The sequence below is a fragment of the Bombina bombina genome, chromosome 2 (genome assembly GCF_027579735.1).
Source record: "Bombina bombina isolate aBomBom1 chromosome 2, aBomBom1.pri, whole genome shotgun sequence".
In the NCBI taxonomy this organism is placed as follows: domain Eukaryota; kingdom Metazoa; phylum Chordata; class Amphibia; order Anura; family Bombinatoridae; genus Bombina; species Bombina bombina.
In genome coordinates, this window is record NC_069500.1 from 426,925,320 (window position 1) to 426,946,667 (window position 21,348).

Consider the following 21,348-nt stretch of genomic DNA (forward strand, 5'->3'; position numbering starts at 1 on the left):
TGTTTCTAAACAATTTTAAGTGTCCCATCAAGATCTGCTTAAATAAAATGATCCTAACTGTGTAAAATAATATGTAAATTAAAATTAATTTGAGTATAATGTCGTGACATTTATAGTATAATGTGTGCTTTACCAAAAAAGAGATGAAACTGAACGTGTAAAGGTTATGTTGATCTATATGTAGCACAATGAAATCTGCTATTAGCTTATGAACAATGTTTAATTTGACTGATGGGTGTATTTGTTGTTTCATATATTGTCAAGCAAAAATCACAGCAATCGCTTCTACCAAAGGCATATGTATATGAATATAAATGAGTATATAATGCATGTTACAAAACTAAAGTGTATGTTGGACGCAGACATGTAATGTTGTTTGATAATATATGATAACAGTTGTGTATGAATCGTGTAAAATGTAATATATAATTAGAAAGATCATATTGTATTCGGAAATCAGTTTGACAAAAAAATATTTGACCAAAGAACATAAATAAATAAAATAGACAAAACGAACCCCACGGCTGTAGAAACTGGTAAACAGAAGTTATGATGTGCGGAATTTTTTAAGGACATACAAGTCCAATAAGATTATTTGCACTTTTATAAATTAAAAACTGAATTCATCTAAAAGATGTTTGTACAATTTATGAATGTATGTGTATTTGTGTTGAAAGCAAAATATGTAATGCATAGATTATAACTTCTCGAATTGGCGTAAAAATATGGTATTGAAATGATAATAATAAAAAACATGTAAATTACCGATGTGTATGGGAAATTGATGTAAACTGAATCAAAGAGAAGACTTAATGTGCACTTGTTATTGATAGGCTGTATGTTTTTTTGTGTGTATGTGTGTGATGTTCAGCGTCTGCAATCAGCAGATGAAAAGAAGCTATTTTTAAAAATGTTATCTGATATTAGTTTTGTAATGCATACATTTTTTAACTCTCTGAAAAAAGGGAGTATATATGACCGTGATTTGTAAATTCTTATTACTATTTCTTGTGACTCATGGATCTGAGAACAAGTTATCATATTTAAAGATATTAAAATGAATTTAATGTACCTAATGTATCCAGTGAAATCAAAAATAGTCCAAATGTAATATTTTAACAATTGTAATATCGGATGGAATTCTCCATCTCATCTAATATTGTTTTTTTGATGTATCATAATGACCATTATGAATTTATTTCAAAGTTTGTTCTTTGTAGAAATGATTAATGAATTCATGTTATTATTTTCTATATATTGTATATTTTATTTCTAAAAATTTTAATAAATTTTTGGCCCATGGATCTGAAAAAGGGAGGTTGTATTCCAATCTATTAAATGCCAATTTGATGTACCAAATGTGTCGTTTAAAATCTAAATATAATCTGATATCTTAATGTTTATAATGTCAGATGAAATTATCCAATATTTAAAAATAATAAAACTGAATATATAATGAATGAGTGTATATCTTTCATATGATAAAAGGTTTTTCTGATCTGTGTGTTACCCAATGAAAACTACTATTACAATATTGAAAGTATTATTATTTTATATTTTATTGGACTATAAGATGTATTTATTGTTCCATATATTGTAAGAAAATGTCTACCATTTATATGATGTGCTGATATGTGATCAAAAATAGACCAAATATATGTAATAAGAATGTTCTTATTGTGCCATGTTAATTTCTATCATGTTTATGGATCTTAGTTAGGCTGTGATCTATCATTGGTCATAAATCCGATTGTTAATTGAATGCTGCTAAGTCTAGATTTGCATTTAGACCTTCGGGAAAAAGTGTTTTTAACTTAAAAATCCAAAAAGTTTCTCGTTGTCTGAGTTTGTTAGTTCTATTGTAATCTGCTGACCTGGGGATAAAATCTATAGGAGTATATTTGAAAATATGTGGGTTACCTTGATGTTTGGTTAAACAATGATTTGGAACACTGTGTTTGATTTTAGTTTTCCTACAATTTTTACAATTGCGCAAGTGTTCTCCCCATCTTGTTCTGACCTTCCTAGAGGTGCGGCCTACATATTGTAGGCCGCATATACACTCTAACAGGTATACAACATAAGAAGAATTACAATTATAAAATCCCTGAATGGGATATATGTCACCGGTAGTATGAGATCTGAAAGGCTTACTACCATGTTTGATATATTGACAAGAATTGCAACTGGTTTTTCCACATTTATATGTTCCCTGTAGACCAAAAATGCCTTTCCTGATTTGTGTGTTATTCTTAGGCTGTTGTTGAGTGTGTTTGACTATTTTGCTGGGTGCTAGTCTACTTCTCAGGGTAGGAGCCCTTCTGTAGACTATCTTTGGTCTGTCTTGTACAATATTTCTTAAAATGGGATCCCTTTGGATGACATGCCAATGTTTGTATATTATCTGATTTATTTTTTGAAAGTTGTTATTGTATTGTGTGATGAACATGATGTTACCCTGATCTGTTGTAGTGTTGGTTAGTTGTTTTGTTTTTTTGTTGTTGGATAATATCTCATTCCTATCTAACCCTTTGGTTCTCATTAGTGCGTTATCTAAAATGTGAACCGGATAGTTTCTTTCTATAAATCTATTGTATATTATCTGACTTTGTTCAAGAAAGTTGTGTTGTAAAAAGTTCTGCTGATTCAAAACTACCATTCCAAATTAATATGAGATCATCTATATAACGGCCATAGAATACCAGGTTCCCCCCAAGGTCCGCTTGGTGTATATATATTTCTTCAAATAATCCCATAAAAAGATTAGCGAAACTTGGGGCGAACCTGGTACCCATGGCCGTCCCCTTAATCTGCAAAAAATTAAGGTTTAAATATAAAAAATAATTATGTTGTAAAATGTATTTGATGCATTCTAGAATATATGTTCTTTGTTCTTCGGGTAAAAAAGGGTCCTGTTCTAAAAAATGTGATACTGCCATCAATCCTAAATCGTGAGTGATATTTGAATAAAGGGAGCTGACATCACATGTGATCCAAAATTTCTTTTCGTTTGTAAGAGTGAGATTGTGTAATAGTTGTAAAAGATGAGTGCTATCCCTAATGTAGGACGGAAGTGTAGTAACAAATTTCTGTAGAAATTGATCGATGTAGAAAGATAAATTGTAAGTTAGATTACCGATCCCTGCTATGATGCGACGTCCAGGAGGGTTATTTTTGTCCTTATGGATTTTTGGAAGATGGTAATAATGTGCAATGCTCGGATTATCTGTTTTCAGGAATTCTCTTTCCTCTTTGTTTAATATGCCCTGTAGTGAGCCTTTGTCTATTAGTTTCTGATATGTTAATTTAAAAATTGGGGTCGGGTCTCTGGGTAGAATTTGGTAATAGTTAGTATCTCCTAGGATTCTCTCTGCTTCTTTAATGTAATCTTTGTAATCTTGGATAATGATGCCCCCCCCCCCTTGTCCGCGTCGCGGATGACAATATTGGGATTGTTCTGTAAGCTATGTAGGGCTTTTTTATGTCTATGGAAAGAATAATTAGTCTTTTTGGCTGTTGTTTTTATTAATTTTTCACAGTCTTCAAGAACCATGTTTTGATATAATTCAATATATTTATTGTTAATGTTGGTTGGATTGAAATTAGATTTATTTTTCACGTTGGTATGTATATACCCCTCAAATAAATGTCTTCAATGTTTGCTATAACACATGGTGTTGATTTATCAGAAGGCATATTATCAGTTAATATTATCTGTGAATTTGTATTGTGAAGTTGATCTCTGATTTGTTTTTTGTTTGCAAAATATTTTTGTAAAGATAACTTTCGTGTGAAATTGTTCACATCCACAAATAGATTAAAAATATTTGGTGAGTTGGGTGGACAGAAAGAAAGGCCTTTTTTCAGTACTCTTTTTTCTTCTATAGATAAAATGTGTGATGATAGATTAAAAAAACCCTGATTTAATCTGGATAGTTCCGCTTTCTTGGCGGTAAGGCCTCTGCCCCTCCTGCCTCGTTTTCTGATATATGAGGTCTTTTTGCTGACCTTGTTGGAAAATTTTCCATTCTTGTGCTGTGACCTATTCCTAAAAAAGGAGGCGGTGGGTTACTGCTGGTACTAGGACTCTCTCCATCTCCTATGGTTAAGAGTGGACTGAATCTGTTGTTATGTTCATATTGTTCAAAATGTGTGATTGGGGTTTGTGGGTTATCATTATTACTCCAAATCTGATTAGATGGTGGGTTAATTGTTGGTCGTCTATACTGGTGTAGTGTTTCACTGTGATCATTGAGATCACGTCTCATATTATATTCACCCTGGGATCTATAATGGCCATTCTGGTTCCTATTATTCCCCTGATATGCACCTTTATGATGATGGGCCTGGGCTGTCTGGTAGGACATATTATATGAATCCTTATTAATATTATGCCTAAATTTTGGATCTCTATTAATGTGAGGCAGATTAAGGGGACGGCCATGGGTACCAGGTTCGCCCCAAGTTTCGCTAATCTATTTATGGGATTATTTGAAGAAATATATATACACCAAGCGGACCTTGGGGGGGAACCTGGTATTCTATGGCCGTTATATAGATGATCTCATATTAATTTGGAATGGTAGTTTTGAATCAGCAGAACTTTTTACAACACAACTTAATAACAACAATATGGGAATAACATTTACAGCCAATATTCAATCAGAATCAATAGACTATTTAGATCTGGTACTCAGTTGGGGTCCCAACCAGACCATTACGTCAAAAACTTTGTTTTAAAGACGTTGATAGCAACAGCTATTTAGAATACCACAGTAACCACCATAGAAGTTGGATTAATAATGTACCGTACAGTCAGTTCAGACGCATTAGGAGGAATTGTTCAGACTTTAACACCTTTCTTGAACAAAGTCAGATCGTATACAATAGATTTATAGAAAGAAACTATCCGGTTCACATTTTAGATAACGCACTAATGAGAACCAAAGGGTTAGATAGGAATGAGATATTATCCAACAACAAAAAAACAAAACAACTAACCAACACTACAACAGATCAGGGTAACATCATGTTCATCACACAATACAATAACAACTTTCAAAAAATAAATCAGATAATATACAAACATTGGCATGTCATCCAAAGGGATCCCATTTTAAGAAATATTGTACAAGACAGACCAAAGATAGTCTACAGAAGGGCTCCTACCCTGAGAAGTAGACTAGCACCCAGCAAAATAGTCAAACACACTCAACAACAGCCTAAGAATAACACACAAATCAGGAAAGGCATTTTTGGTCTACAGGGAACATATAAATGTGGAAAAACCAGTTGCAATTCTTGTCAATATATCAAACATGGTAGTAAGTCTTTCAGATCTCATACTACCGGTGACATATATCCCATTCAGGGATTTTATAATTGTAATTCTTCTTATGTTGTATACCTGTTAGAGTGTATATGCGGCCTACAATATGTAGGCCGCACCTCTAGGAAGGTCAGAACAAGATGGGGAGAACACTTGCGCAATTGTAAAAATTGTACGAAAACTAAAATCAAACACAGTGTTCCAAATCATTGTTTAACCAAACATCAAGGTAACCCACATATTTTCAAATATACTCCTATAGATTTTATCCCCAGGTCAGCAGATTACAATAGAACTAACAAACTCAGACAACGATAAACTTTTTGGATTTTTAAGTTAAAAACACTTTTTCCCGAAGGTCTAAATGCAAATCTAGACTTAGCAGCATTCAATTAACAATCGGATTTATGACCAATGATAGATCACAGCCTTACTAAGATCCATAAACATGATAGAAATTAACATGGCACAATAAGAACATTCTTATTACATATATTTGGTCTATTTTTGATCACATATCAGCACATTATATAAATGGTAGACATTTTCTTACAATATATTGAACAATAAATACATCTTATAGTCCAATAAAATATAAAATAATAATACTTTCAATATTGTAATAGTAGTTTTCATTGGGTAACACACAGATCAGAAAAACCATTTATCATATGAAAGATATACACTCATTCATTATATATTCAGCTTTATTATTTTTAAATATTGGATAATTTCATCTGACATTATAAATATTAAGATATCAGATTATATTTAGATTTTAAACGACACATTTGGTACATCAAATTGGCATTTAATAGATTGGAATACAACCCCCCTTTTTCAGATCCATGGGCCAAAAATTTATTAAAATTTTTAGAAATAAAATATACAATATATAGAAAATAATAACATGAATTCATGAATCATTTCTACAAAGAACAAACTTTGAAATAAATTCATAATGGTCATTATGATACATCAAAAAAACAATATTAGATGAGATGGAGAATTCCATCCGATATTACAAATGTTTAAATATTACATTTGGACTATTTTTGATTTCACTGGATACATTAGGTACATTAAATTCATTTTAATATCTTTAAATATGATAACTTGTTCTCAGATCCATGAGCCACAAGAAATAGTAATAAGAATTTACAAATCAATTCCTTAAATAATGAATATTATAACAATTTTCCCAACGGTCATATATACTCCCTTTTTTCAGAGAGTTAAAAAATGTATGCATTACAAAACTAATATCAGATAACATTTTTAAAAATAGCTTCTTTTCATCTGCTGATTGCAGACGCTGAACATCACACACATACACACAAAAAAACATACAGCCTATCAATAACAAGTGCACATTAAGTCTTCTCTTTGATTCAGTTTACATCAATTTCCCATACACATCGGTAATTTACATGTTTTTTATTATTATCATTTCAATACCATATTTTTACGCCAATTCGAGAAGTTATAATCTATGCATTACATATTTTGCTTTCAACACAAATACACATACATTCATAAATTGTACAAACATCTTTTAGATGAATTCAGTTTTTAATATATAAAAGTGCAAATAATCTTATTGGACTTGTATGTCCTTAAATAATTCCGCACATCATAACTTCTGTTTACCAGTTTCTACAGCCGTGGGGTTCGTTTTGTCTATTTTATTTATTTATGTTCTTTGGTCAAATATTTTTTTGTCAAACTGATTTCCGAATACAATATGATCTTTCTAATTATATATTACATTTTACACGATTCATACACAACTGTTATCATATATTATCAAACAACATTACATGTCTGCGTCCAACATACACTTTAGTTTTGTAACATGCATTATATACTCATTTATATTCATATACATATGCCTTTGGTAGAAGCGATTGCTGTGATTTTTGCTTGACAATATATGAAACAACAAATACACCCATCAGTCAAATTAAACATTGTTCATAAGCTACTAGCAGATTTCATTGTGCTACATATAGATCAACATAACCTTTACACGTTCAGTTTCATCTCTTTTTTGGTAAAGCACACATTATACTATAAATGTCACGACATTTTACTCAAATTAATTTTAATTTACATATTATTTTACACAGTTAGGATCATTTTATTTAAGCAGATCTTGATGGGACACTTAAAATTGTTTAGAAACATACTTACGAGGCTTTGATATATATTGTTAACAATAGTGAAGTACACAGGTGTCCTTGTACAATTAGTATCGATAAAATTCAGAGTGTCAATTTAGCTAGGATTGGCTTTCTTCTGAAACTATGACAACTTCCGCTTTTAAAGCTACCTGTATATAAGGTCTGAATTTATGTAAATTGTATCCATTGTTTTTATGCCTGAGGAAAAGACCGGTTATTGGTCTAGAAATGCGTAGCAATTCTTATTGATTAAAGATTTACATTTTTAATACACGGAAGTTGTCTTTTACTTTAATTTGATCCTTCCTGGAAAGGTGTTTGACCCTTTTACTTACCGCAGTCTTTGACACACAAGCTGCACAGACGTTCCAATTAAGCCACGCAGAGTATCCCCTGTATGCAGTATACCTGAGGCCACCCAGTGTGCTAACCACTGAGAGTGTTAGTCTGCCTGCTAGCACCGGTTACAATACGGTGCATAACCTTTTGGTAAGCCTATATTATTATTCACCCTCATTGCTTTGAGTCAACAATATCACGCTATGTGGCGCCCTCTTTTCTACTTCTAATTTACAGAAATCTTCACTCCGAGGATCAGAGGAGCTTTGCCGCCTGTACATTTGGTCGTACATTACTTATCCAGCACCATCCGTTTTCACGAAGGTTTATGGTTGGTACATACTTTCATTTTATAGCGCAACCCGTTCTCGGTTCCCCTCGGGGTTCCTTTTTGACTTTCAATAGTGTACTAAGTGCAGGTGAGATTATAGAAGAGACGGGAGACGAGGTAACTTAAGTGTGAGATGACCACGTGACGTGCACACATGTGACCGCGCATCAGAAGCAGAACGCCAAAATCCATATTGGACGAAGGACGCCCAAATCTCCCTGGAGGCAGATTACATCGCACAGCTCATGTAAAAACCCTTCCAAAGTATCTGAGGAACTGGAGGGTGTGTACCGTTAATCTTTCATTGAGCGATACTGATACATGAAGAAACTGGACAAAGGTATTTAACCTCTTATTGTTAACGCTTTGAGTATCAAGTACCCACTATACAAAATTTGTGGAAAAGTGATCTATGAACTGAGAATTTTTTTGACTATCCTCTGTTTCTGCGGAATTAGTTACCATTAAAAATAATACTTTGGAACTTTCTCATACTAGTCACCTTGGCTTATAGGTGCTCTGGGAGACGTCCTGACAGAAACTTATATACACTCATTTATCTCTAGTTTATGTATTTGTTTTAGAGTGCTTTTTTATCAGGCGTCATATTCTAAGGCTTCATTATTTTATAGGCCAGATAGGCCTAATACACATTTTTTTAGGATTTTTATATAGGCATTGTCGATACATTTTTAGAGTATATGCGTATTACACAATTTTTAGTACATGTTTATAGTTAAGTTTGAATTCTCAATTGTAATATATGTGATGTTTAGCTTAAAGGGACACTGAACCCAAAAATTTTCTTTTGTAATTCAGAAAGAGCATGCAATTTTAAGCAACTTTCTAATTCACTCCTATTATCAATTTTTCTTCGTTCTCTTGCTATCTTTATTTGAAAAAGAAGGCATCTAAGCTTTTTTTGTGTTCAGTACTCTGGACAGCACTTTTTTATTGGTGGATGAATGTATCCACCAATCAGCAAGGACAACCCAGGTTGTTCACCAAAAATGGACCGGCATCTAAACTTACATTCTTGAATTTCAAATAAAGATACCAAGAGAATGAAGAAAATTTTATAGTAGGAGTAAAATAGAAAGTTGCTTAAAATTTCATGATCAATCTGAATCACGAAAGAAAAATTTTGGTTACAGTGTCCCTTTAATAATGTATCCCTTGGAGATCTCACAGCTATAAACATTTATTGGGGTTTACCTATCTAAGCACACTATTGTGTAACATTAATCCGCCCTTATTGTGTTACATTATTCTGCCCTTATTGTGTTCCTTTTTCAATACATTGTATCTATATAGACTAGAATCTATTATCTGCATAAGATATTTATTATAACCTGCTGAGAGTTACCAATTGTGACTTTTTTAGAGACAATAAATTATGATATTTTTTATAATTATCAGTTTTCGGATTCCAAGTTTATGAGTATTTATAATAAGTCCTTTCTAACACTCCGCTTCTAGCGCCCTCCATTTTTTTGTCTTTTTTTTGTGTTTAACATAAACTACGCCTCCTTCTGTGGGTGGTCGTTGTCCCTCCTTTAATGATAACTTTAAAATAAAAATCATTGTATGTAGAAGCTTCGTTTTTCACCACAAACAGTTTGATTTGATAAAATATATAATAGTTGTTATATTAATGTGGTTTAGTTAGGTTCAATTTTGCATTAATTTCCAACCCTTTAATAATAAAATAAACCTACACTGTCAGGCTTGGGATGAGTGGAAAATATTAGATAAATAAAGAGAGCCCCTGACACATGGGAGTTGCACTATTAAATCCCCCATGTAGTACTCCCTCTCCTATTTCCTTTCTCTCTACTTTCCTCCCTTTTTTTTCTTCTTTTTCCTTCTTCCATTCCCCCCTCCTTTCTTCGACAAGACCAGTAATTTTGTTATTTTTTCCCCTAACACCTGAACATTCGTCATCACACTTACCATCCTACACCATAATTGACCTTGAGCGCATCTCCATTCTAGACCAATACATTTTATCTTATTCTGCTCTGGTTGTCATGTAATAATGTCATGTAATAATAATATGCTGATATAACATATCAGCTGCAATTGTTTATCAATAGCAAAACTCCAACTACCATTTGTTTTATTTGGAGTAGCCAATCTGGGTTTTAGTCTGCCGACAACTAAGCTAGCCATGGTCATATTGTTAGTATAAAGATGCTTTGCAGTTATTATCAGCCAAAACCAATTAGTGACATATACTGTATGTAGCATGGTTAGCATTGAGAAGTAAACATAGCTCATTTTAAGGGGCACTAAAGTCAAAATTAAAGTTTCATGATTCAAATAAAACATGTAATTTAAAAACCAAAACAAAAATGTTTTAATATACCTTTATCAAAACGTCCACATTCTTTTTATATGCATGCCTTCTGAGGCTCCAGTTCCTACTGAGATTGTGTAAAAGTACACAGTATGTACGTATATGCATTCCATGATTGGCTGATAGCAGTCACATGGTACAGGGGGACGTAAAATGGGATTAACTGAAATTTGTAAGAAAGTATTCTACAGCTCATTTCATATTCAAAGTAAGTGCTATTGCATTTTATTTTTATTGTGTATTTGGCAATGATTCAATGCTGCTGTGGTCCTTTAAGTCCAGAGAATTAGAAAATCCTTCATTTTTAGAGCTAAATTGCATGAAAAGGGGGCAAAATGAATAATGAAAGTATATTGCAAAGTTGTTTAATTAAGAATAACTAACATTTTATATACAAATCTAAAAGTGTTTACTTCTTTAAAATGAAAATGCCCCTATTGGCAACAGGCTTGCTAATTTGAGCCTGAAACTGATATTTTTTAAAACCTGTGCAATGCTAAATACAGGGAACAAAAAGTGCTCCACACTTTGTGATCTTGGGAGGACAGTTTCACTATATGTGAACCTTGTACCTCTGATCAATTCTAAATCAATGATTAATCTATCCCTCAATCAAGGTGATAAGATACAGCAACATTATTTTTTTTTACATGCAAATTATAAATCGGTGCTACAGCATTAGTGCATGTGTTGTGCCGATATCTGTGTTAACACAAGGGCAGACTGGCAAGTATGCTCCTTTCACTGTGCATATAACTAGGGTGACCAGACGTCCCAGATTTTCTGGCCTCTGCCCCAAATTTTGCTCCATAATATATGTCTAGGCAGATTTTCTTGCCTCTGCCCCAAATTTTGCTCCAGTGTACAGAATGATCCTCATAACTGTACAATAATCCGCTGGTGCAATAAAGGTGTAGATTCAAGTTTTATTTTTAAATGACAAATTTGCTAGGGGGTTGGCCTAGCTACTTCCCAAGCTAAATACAAAAAGGGAGGACTCAGGAGGAAAAGTAGTCTGCTTTCCCAGGGGGCCACCCATACCTGCAGCATCTAGGAGAGAGTGCTACTCATTATTTGGGACTTTAGAACAACAAGAAGAGCTGGGTATCCGTGGACACATCACGGTAGGGAGGATAATACCTCTTAACAGAGTTTCAGACCTAAGGGTCAAAGGTACTTTGTAGATTCAGCTTCATTCTTTTATGTTCTTGTAAAATTTTCCCTTTCGAATACACACTTTAATGAATAGATTTGTACTCTCATATACAGTACCCAAAGGTCATATAAATTATTCACAGTATTTTATTCAGTAGTATTTTAATATCTGATTTATTTTTTTACATATTTAGGCCTAGATTTGGAGTTTGGCGGTAGATGGGCTAACGCTACGCGGGCTTTTTTCTGGCCGCACCATAAAATTAACTCTGGTATCGAGAGTTCAAAAAAATGCTGCGTTAGGCTCCAAAAAAGGAGCGTAGAGCATTTTTACCGCAAATGCAACTCTCGATACCAGAGTTGCTTACGGACGTGGACAGCCTCAAAAACGTGCTCGTCCACGATTCTCCCATAGGAAACAATGGGGCTGTTTGAGCTGAAAAAAAACCTAACACCTGCAAAAAAGCAGCGTTCAGCTCCTAACGCAGCCCCATTGTTTCCTATGGGGAAACACTTCCTACGTCTGCACCTAACACTCTAACATGTACCCCGAGTCTAAACACCCCTAACCTTACACTTATTAACCCCTAATCTGCCGCCCCCGCTATCGCTGACCCCTGCATATTATTATTAACCCCTAATCTGCCGCTCCGTACACCGCCGCAACCTACGTTATCCCTATGTACCCCTAATCTGCTGCCCCTAACACCGCCGACCCCTATATTATATTTATTAACCCCTAATCTGCCCCCCTCAATGTCCCCGACACCTAACTACACTTATTAACCCCTAATCTGCCGAGCGGACCTGAGCGCTACTATAATAAAGTTATTAACCCCTAATCCGCCTCACTAACCCTATCATAAATAGTATTAACCCCTAATCTGCCCTCCCTAACATCGCCGACACCTAACTTCAATTATTAACCCCTAATCTGCCGAACGAATCTCGCCGCTATTCTAATAAATGTATTAACCCCTAAAGCTAAGTCTAACCCTAACACTAACACCCCCCTAAGTTAAATATAATTTAAATCTAACGAAATTAATTAACTCTTATTAAATAAATTATTCCTATTTAAAGCTAAATACTTACCTGTAAAATAAACCATAATATAGCTACAATATAAATTATAATTACATTGTAGCTATTTTAGGATTAATATTTATTTTACAGCCAACTTTGTAATTATTTTAACCAGGTACAATAGCTATTAAATAGTTAAGAACTATTTAATAGTTACCTAGTTAAAATAATAACAAAATTACCTGTAAAATAAGTCCTAACCTAAGTTATAATTAAACCTAACACTACCCTATCAATAAATTAATTAAATAAAATACCTACAATTACCTACAATAAAACCTAACACTACACTATCAATAAATAAATTAAATACAATTTCTACAAATAACTACAATTACATAAACTAACTAAAGTACAAAAAATAAAAAAGAACTAAGTTACAAAAAATAAAAAAATATTTACAAACATAAGAAAAATATTACAACAATTGTAAACTAATTACACCTACTCTAAGCCCCCTAATAAAATAACAAAGACCCCCAAAATAAAAAAAAATCCCTACCCTATTCTAAATTAATAAATTTAAAAGCTCTTTTACCTTACCAGCCCTGAACAGGGCCCTTTGCGGGGCATGCCCCAAGAAAATCAGCTCTTTTGCCTGTAAAAAAAAACATACAATACCCCCCCCCCCAAAATTACAACCCACCACCCACATACCCCTAATCTAACCCAAACCCCCCTTAAATAAACCTAACACTAAGCCCCTGAAGATCTTCCTACCTTGTCTTCACCTCAACAGGTATCACCGATCCGTCCTGGCATCCGGTGCTGAAGAGGTCCAGAAGAGGCTCCAAAGTCTTCCTCCTATCTGGCAAGAAGAGGACATCCGGACCGGCAAACATCTTCATCCAAGCTGCATCTTCGATCTTCTTCCATCCGGTGCGGAGCGGGTCCATGTTGAAGCATCTGACGCGGATCCATCCTCTTCTTCCGGCGTCTCCCGACGAATGACGGTTCCTTTAAGGGACGTCATCCAAGATGGCGTCCCTCGAATTCCGATTGGCTGATAGGATTCTATCAGCCAATCGGAATTAAGGTAGGAATATTCTGATTGGCTGATGGAATCAGCCAATCAGAATCAAGTTCAATCCGATTGGCTGATCCAATCAGCCAATCAGATTGAGTTCGCATTCTATTGGCTGATCGGAACAGCCAATAGAATGCGAGCTCAATCTGATTGGCTGATTGGATCAGCCAATCGGATTGAACTTGATTCTGATTGGCTGATTCCATCAGCCAATCAGAATATTCCTACCTTAATTCCGATTGGCTGATAGAATCCTATCAGCCAATCGGAATTCGAGGGACGCCATCTTGGATGACGTCCCTTAAAGGAACCGTCATTCGTCGGGAGACGCCGGAAGAAGAGAATGGATCCGCGTCGGATGCTTCAACATGGACCCGCTCCGCACCGGATGGAAGAAGATCGAAGATGCAGCTTGGATGAAGATGTTTGCCGGTCTGGATGTCCTCTTCTTGCCGGATAGGAGGAAGACTTTGAAGCCTCTTCTGGACCTCTTCAGCACCGGATGCCAGGACGGATCGGTGATACCTGTTGAGGTGAAGACAAGGTAGGAAGATCTTCAGGGGCTTAGTGTTAGGTTTATTTAAGGGGGGTTTGGGTTAGATTAGGGGTATGTGGGTGGTGGGTTGTAATGTTGGGGGGGGTATTGTATGTTTTTTTTTACAGGCAAAAGAGCTGATTTTCTTGGGGCATGCCCCGCAAAGGGCCCTGTTCAGGGCTGGTAAGGTAAAAGAGCTTTTAAATTTATTAATTTAGAATAGGGTAGGGAATTTTTTTATTTTGGGGGTCTTTGTTATTTTATTAGGGGGCTTAGAGTAGGTGTAATTAGTTTAAAATTGTTGTAATATTTTTCTTATGTTTGTAAATATTTTTTTATTTTTTGTAACTTAGTTCTTTTTTATTTTTTGTACTTTAGTTAGTTTATGTAATTGTAGTTATTTGTAGAAATTGTATTTAATTTATTTATTGATAGTGTAGTGTTAGGTTTTATTGTAGGTAATTGTAGGTATTTTATTTAATTAATTTATTGATAGGGTAGTGTTAGGTTTAATTATAACTTAGGTTAGGACTTATTTTACAGGTAATTTTGTTATTATTTTAACTAGGTAACTATTAAATAGTTCTTAACTATTTAATAGCTATTGTACCTGGTTAAAATAATTACAAAGTTGCCTGTAAAATAAATATTAATCCTAAAATAGCTACAATGTAATTATAATTTATATTGTAGCTATATTATGGTTTATTTTACAGGTAAGTATTTAGCTTTAAATAGGAATAATTTATTTAATAAGAGTTAATTAATTTCGTTAGATTTAAATTATATTTAACTTAGGGGGGTGTTAGGGTTAGACTTAGCTTTAGGGGTTAATACATTTATTAGAATAGCGGCGAGATTCGTTCGGCAGATTAGGGGTTAATAATTGAAGTTAGGTGTCGGCGATGTTAGGGAGGGCAGATTAGGGGTTAATACTATTTATGATAGGGTTAGTGAGGCGGATTAGGGGTTAATAACTTTATTATAGTAGCGCTCAGGTCCGCTCGGCAGATTAGGGGTTAATAAGTGTAGTTATGTGTCGGCGACGTTGAGGGGGGCAGATTAGGGGTTAATAAATATAATATAGGGGTCGGCGGTGTTAGGGGCAGCAGATTAGGGGTACATAAGGATAACGTAGGTGGCGGCGCTTTGCGGTCGGCAGATTAGGGGTTAATTATTGTAAGTAGCTGGCGGCGACGTTGTGGGGGGCAGGTTAGGGGTTAATAAATATAATACAGGGGTCGGCGGGGTTAGGGGCAGCAGATTAGGGGTACATAAGTATAACGTAGGTGGCGGTCGGCAGATTAGGGGTTAAAAAAATTTAATCGAGTGTCGGCGATGTGGGGGGACCTCGGTTTAGGGGTACATAGGTAGTTTATGGGTGTTAGTGTACTTTAGAGCACAGTAGTTAAGAGCTTTATAAACTGGCGTTAGCCCAGAAAGCTCTTAACTCCTGCTATTTTCCTGCGGCTGAAGTTTTGTCGTTAGATGTCTAACGCTCACTTCAGAAACGACTCTAAATACCGGAGTTAGAAAGATCCCATTGAAAAGATAGGATACGCAAATGGCGTAGGGGGATCTGCGGTATGGAAAAGTCGCGGCTGAAAAGTGAGCGTTAGACCCTATTTTGAGTGACTCCAAATACCGGCGGTAGCCTAAAACCAGCGTTAGGAGCCTCTAACGCTGGTTTTGACGGCTACCGCCAAACTCTAAATCTAGGCCTTAGGCTTTTATTAGAGTGTGCAAACTATAAGTTATTTATAAATAAAATATTTATTTTGAATTACAGGTACAAATCCTTAAATCCTGAATTCCAAAATCTAAACTTATTCTAAAATCCAAACGTTTTAATGAATATTTAAAAAAAAATTAAAAAAATTAAATTTACTATTTTCCCTGCCTGTAAGTTATAATTTTTTTCTGCCTGTGTCTGTTTTTGTTCTAAAATAAAAATAGTAGTCTATATTTACTTAAAACAACAACTATTACTTTTTTATTACAATACTGTACGATCTTTCTGAGGGTATTATGTATACAAAAGTATTGAAAATTATATAAAACTACCTTTAGGTTGTAATTATAAGTTGTATTATGATATGTACGTATTGCCCAAATGATATAAGATATAGTTATTTACACTTGGTTCCATCCCCTCTCCAAACTATCCCATTTTACAGATGCAAATATTCCAAAATCCAAACTATCCTGAAATTCAAACCTTTTATGCTCCCAAACAGTTTGGATAAAGGGATTTCTACCTGTATTTGTATTAAATGTTTTATATGATATTTATATTATATTGTAATTTCCCAGTTTTACTGTGAGTTTTGTCTCCTAATCAGGATCACGTCCATCACTTTATATACTAACCAGGAGTAGTGTTACAGAGCGCAATAATGAGGTAGTGAGCAGCAGTGGAGCTCCACATAGCATTAGAACTGCCTTGGACTCAGACTCTCAGAGGTATATGCTGCAGGGTGATCCATCACATTGGGCCAGATTTATCATTTCTGGCTGCAGGCTTGTATGAGCGAACTTGCATTTGAAGAGTTAAGAAGCTGCGGTCATTAGACCACTGCTTCTTAACCTACTTTGACACCTCTTCTGTGGTGTTTCTCATTCCCCTGTCTTTTCAGGCTGGGGAGATTGGCAACCCATGCTTTTGCATGAGCAGGGGATGGCATTGCACACTAGCCATAGTGTGCAATGTTAAAGTGAAGGTCCATTTAGATGAATGCTGCTCCAGCAATTCCTCGGCCATCGGAACCCTCTGCAGACGTCAGAAATGACGATTCAGGCTTCCTCCTATTACCGCTTCCCCCCCGGGGGATCATGGCCTGATGCAACGCTGTGCTTGAAGGAAGCCGGATTCGTCATTTTGGACCCGCGAAGATGGCTTGCGACGGGCGAAAGAAGTGCTGGGGCAGCCGCCAGGATTAAAAGGTACGTTTTTGAAGAAAACAGTGAAATGTCAATGAATTAATGATGAATTAAAGTGCCCTTGTTTTTAATAGGTTTATTAAAAATCGGGCACTAATTCATCAAAATGGACCTTCACTTTAAATACAGGGAAAGATGCAGGGGCAGACAGGGGAGAAGATATACGTGACGCCCCTGTCCGCCTGATTTTGATAAATCTGGCCCATTGTCTAATTTATATTATAAAAAATCACACTCTTATGTTAAACCCCAGTGCCCTCTCCCTCCTTTTCACTGTTTTCTTTCTCCCTCTCTCTGTCTCCTCTCCCTCTTTTTTGTATTATCTTCTCATTTATGATGTGTCCTGAATTGGGTCTGGGAAGAACACATCATCAATCTGTAATAAAATGTTAAAACCTGTCATGGAATTTGGAACCTCATAATGCTATTGACATTCGTGTCCCTTAAAGGGCTCCATTTATCCAGCCCAAAGTATAATTGTTAAACGATTTATACAAACATTTCTGCTGCAAATAAACTAGCAAGACTAAATAAATATATGGTCTGAGTGTTGTGTGTATACTTTTTACAACGTTTCTGCTAGGTGTTGACATCTACCGAAACATTTTCTATAGCAGTCGTTTTCTCCTTCACTTAATATGAATATATAATATTATTTCTCTACTCCACGGTTTTCCAAACTTCAGCATCATATCAATAATTTACGGAGACGTAATACACAGCTCGCAAAAAGGCAGTCGGTGATTATTTCTTACATCTAAGAACTACATTTCCCAGACTACTTTGTTCCCTAGACACTTCCGCCAGAACTGTTTCCTTGTGGGCTACGGGCAGCAGCGACGGAGCGAAGATGGACGTGACTGGGCCTGATAGTGACTGGCGGAGCGCGCCTTTTAGGCAGAAGCTAGTAAGCCAAATGTGAGTGGTATGGAGTACGGAGGTTTAGAAAGGTTCATATCTGGATTATATCCAGGGTCTGTTATAAAAAGGTGCCAGAACGCAGAGTATACCATCGATTGTTTCTTTCAGCCCTTTAACTACAAGTATACATTTTTAGAGAAATGACACAGTTACTATATTAACTAGAATTATAGATTGTAAATAGCCACTGATTACACGTTATAGTAATTCTGTGTCTATAAATATTGTTTTGCGAAAAGCAGCAGACTGAAACTAGGAGGAAATGCTTGCTGCATACCTAAGTATTCATTGCTAACTAGCGGTTATGGATAATTCATACAGCGAATTGTTGGCAGGGACACGCCTTCACATGCCTGGCGAGAGAAATACATTTTTTCAATTTTTTTTTTTTTGGAGAAATGTTTAAAGGGACAGTGTACTGTAAAATTGCTTTCCCTTTAAAGGACCGTCAAATATTGCCTAAAAAGATTCTCAAGAAATCATTTTACTAATTCAGCACATATTCCACATTCACAATTGCTTAAAATCTTTTTTTTGCAGACGTTAAGATATTAATCTGTTTATTTACTGCAATATCTTCATCAATGACAGCCCTCTGTGATTTTTTTTCTCTCCCTCCAATAGGAATGATCAATTATAATTTATTATGGATATTATAATTAAAGGGACACTAAACCTAAACCTTTTTCTTTCATGATTCAGGTAGAGAATATAATTTTGAACAACATTCCAATGTATATTATCTAATTTCCTTCATTCTTTAGCTATACTTTGTTGAAGAAATAGCAATGTACATGGGTGAGCCAATCAAATGAAGCATCTATGTGCAGCCACCAATCAGCAGCTACTAAGCCTATCTGGATATGCTTTTTAGCAAAGGATGTCAAGATAATGAAGCAAATTAGATAATAGAAGTAAATTAGAAAGTTGTTTACAATTGCATGTTCTTTCTAAATCATGAAAGAGAGAATTTGGGTTTCATGTCCCTTTAAGTATGCTTTCTTCCATTAGTATGCACACTTCTAATAAACCATCTGTGCATTGACATGTTAAGTTCATTCGTTCTTACATAGCGCAAAGATGACAGGAAGATACTAAATGCTTGTGCTGTGGGTCCCTTGTCGGCGCCAATTGCACAAGTGACTCCACAGTTCATCCCTCACTAGCACACATTTTATACCAGTTGCATAGAAAATCTATTTGAAATTACTCATTTAGATTTATTTCTCTGTACAAAATAGCTATTAAAGGGACATTAAACACTTTGAGATGGCAATATTAAATGATAAACTGTATATATGAGAACAATTCTGCAATATATTTTCATTATTTATTATGTCCCCTTTTCCTTTAATTCCACTGTGAAATTGTGAGCTTTTCAGTTCCTGTTAGAAATGGAAGTGCAGAGCACTGTTATATACCACACAGCCATTGGCTACACACTCTAGTGACCTATTTATAACTGTCTCTAATTGGCCACAGCAGAGAAGGTAACCTAAGTTACAACATGGCTGCTCCCATTGTTTTATAGACACTAAAACTTTACACTTATATTGTCAATATTTAAACAGCTAAACTACATGTTATTCTCAGACAAATCTTTTCTTTGAATGCATCATTCTATCTTGCATGCATTTAGTGTCCCTTTAATGCTCTTTTAAACACCAATCTTTTTAAATAGACTAAGCTTTTAGGAGGGATAGACAAAAACTGGACACATGATGGAGCACCCCCTAAAGAACTTCATAAGCTGCTGTCCCCCCAAAAATAGTCAGGAGAACGTGAACAATAACTTGCAAAATCACGCACCAGACTAGTGTTTTATACTTTCACAAGAATAAATCTGGCTCCGAAAACAGCCAAATGCTGCCTTCTGCATTCAGATCCTAATGAAGGATCCCGAATGCACATGTATTTTAATATATATATAGTTAAGAAAAGGCTAACGGGCGCTTCTACACTATAGTGAGAGTAAGCATACACTAATATAAAAGCAAAAGAGACAGTCAAAACCTGCAGCTGAATCCCTAAGCTGGGTATAGAAGGATCCCTTATCCTGCTACATCAAGCAAGGGTACAATGTTTAGTAAAGGGGTGGGATAGAGCTGGTAGAGGCTGTACCTGATGCAAAAGGCCAAAATGGCACTATTAGTGTGTTACCAAAGAGCAGCAATTATCAACAATATGAATTAGAGCAGATGACAATAGAAACAAAAACATTCCCAGAGAACAATAAAATATATATGCAAATGAGTTTATTGCTTGTCAAAGCAGAAGGTAGGAGTTGCAGGTCCCAAGATTGATAAATGTACAATCTGTTACTATAAATGTGGAACAATAAATCCAATGAATGTAATTCCTACTTACAGGAATATATATTCTCTATCTCTCAAACATGGAAGGGGACAGTACTCTCTGGCTGGACCAGGTACACATCCCATGACCCTGTAACATGCACAGCCCTGGGTGCACACTGCACTGTCAACAGAGTCACAGGCAGTCAACCCCAGACAGGTCTGGGTGCAAGTACCAAAAGGGAAAATTACAAAACAAAGAAATATAACACACAGAAAGTCCAGCACTCGCTTACAAGCTCACAACTAAGGTAAAAATGGAAGTGTTAGTTACCGCATCTGGCCAAATGGGACAAGGCCAGGTACCACGTCAAGGTCTCTTCCAAAAACCTGGGTCCCTAAACAGCCACACAATGCAGGCTCACAATCCAGCAAACTGGGAAAATGAAGGGTGCACAGGCTTATCTAATCTCCCCTGATATACACACACACACACACACACACACACACACCGGGAAAGTAAGAAATTGGGTAATCCTAGCATTTCCTGGGTAAACCTGACATTACCTTAGCGGCTGTGGGTAAAGTTTGATGTAACATGAGTGCATCAAGTTACCGCATCAAACATATATACGATGCACTGTAATTCACACATCTTTACTATATTTTTTGCCTCTGCTTGGGGGGGTTTCAAGAGGGGCAAATCCCCACTTGTAAACCTGATTCCCCAAGGTTCACTTGGGGTGGATGCCAGTATATATATATATATATATATATATATATGTATATATATATATGTGTATATATATATATATATATATATATATATATATATATATATATATATAT

At 35.4% G+C, this 21,348-nt stretch overlaps 1 protein-coding gene across 3 annotated transcripts in view; it reads left to right on the forward strand.

Moving 5' to 3' along the window:
• The first annotated feature begins 18,101 nt into the window (after nt 1–18,101).
• The window catches only part of MED15 (mediator complex subunit 15), a 138,964-nt gene continuing 135,717 nt past the window's right edge, over nt 18,102–21,348 (forward strand). For 2 of the 3 annotated variants that reach the window (XM_053701979.1, XM_053701981.1), the window contains exon 1: nt 18,102–18,202. In XM_053701979.1, coding sequence (XP_053557954.1) covers nt 18,135–18,202 — 68 coding nt within the window. In that variant the 5' untranslated portion in view covers nt 18,102–18,134. The remainder of the gene's footprint in view (nt 18,203–21,348) is intronic. The other variant, XM_053701980.1, reaches the window with a different exon arrangement.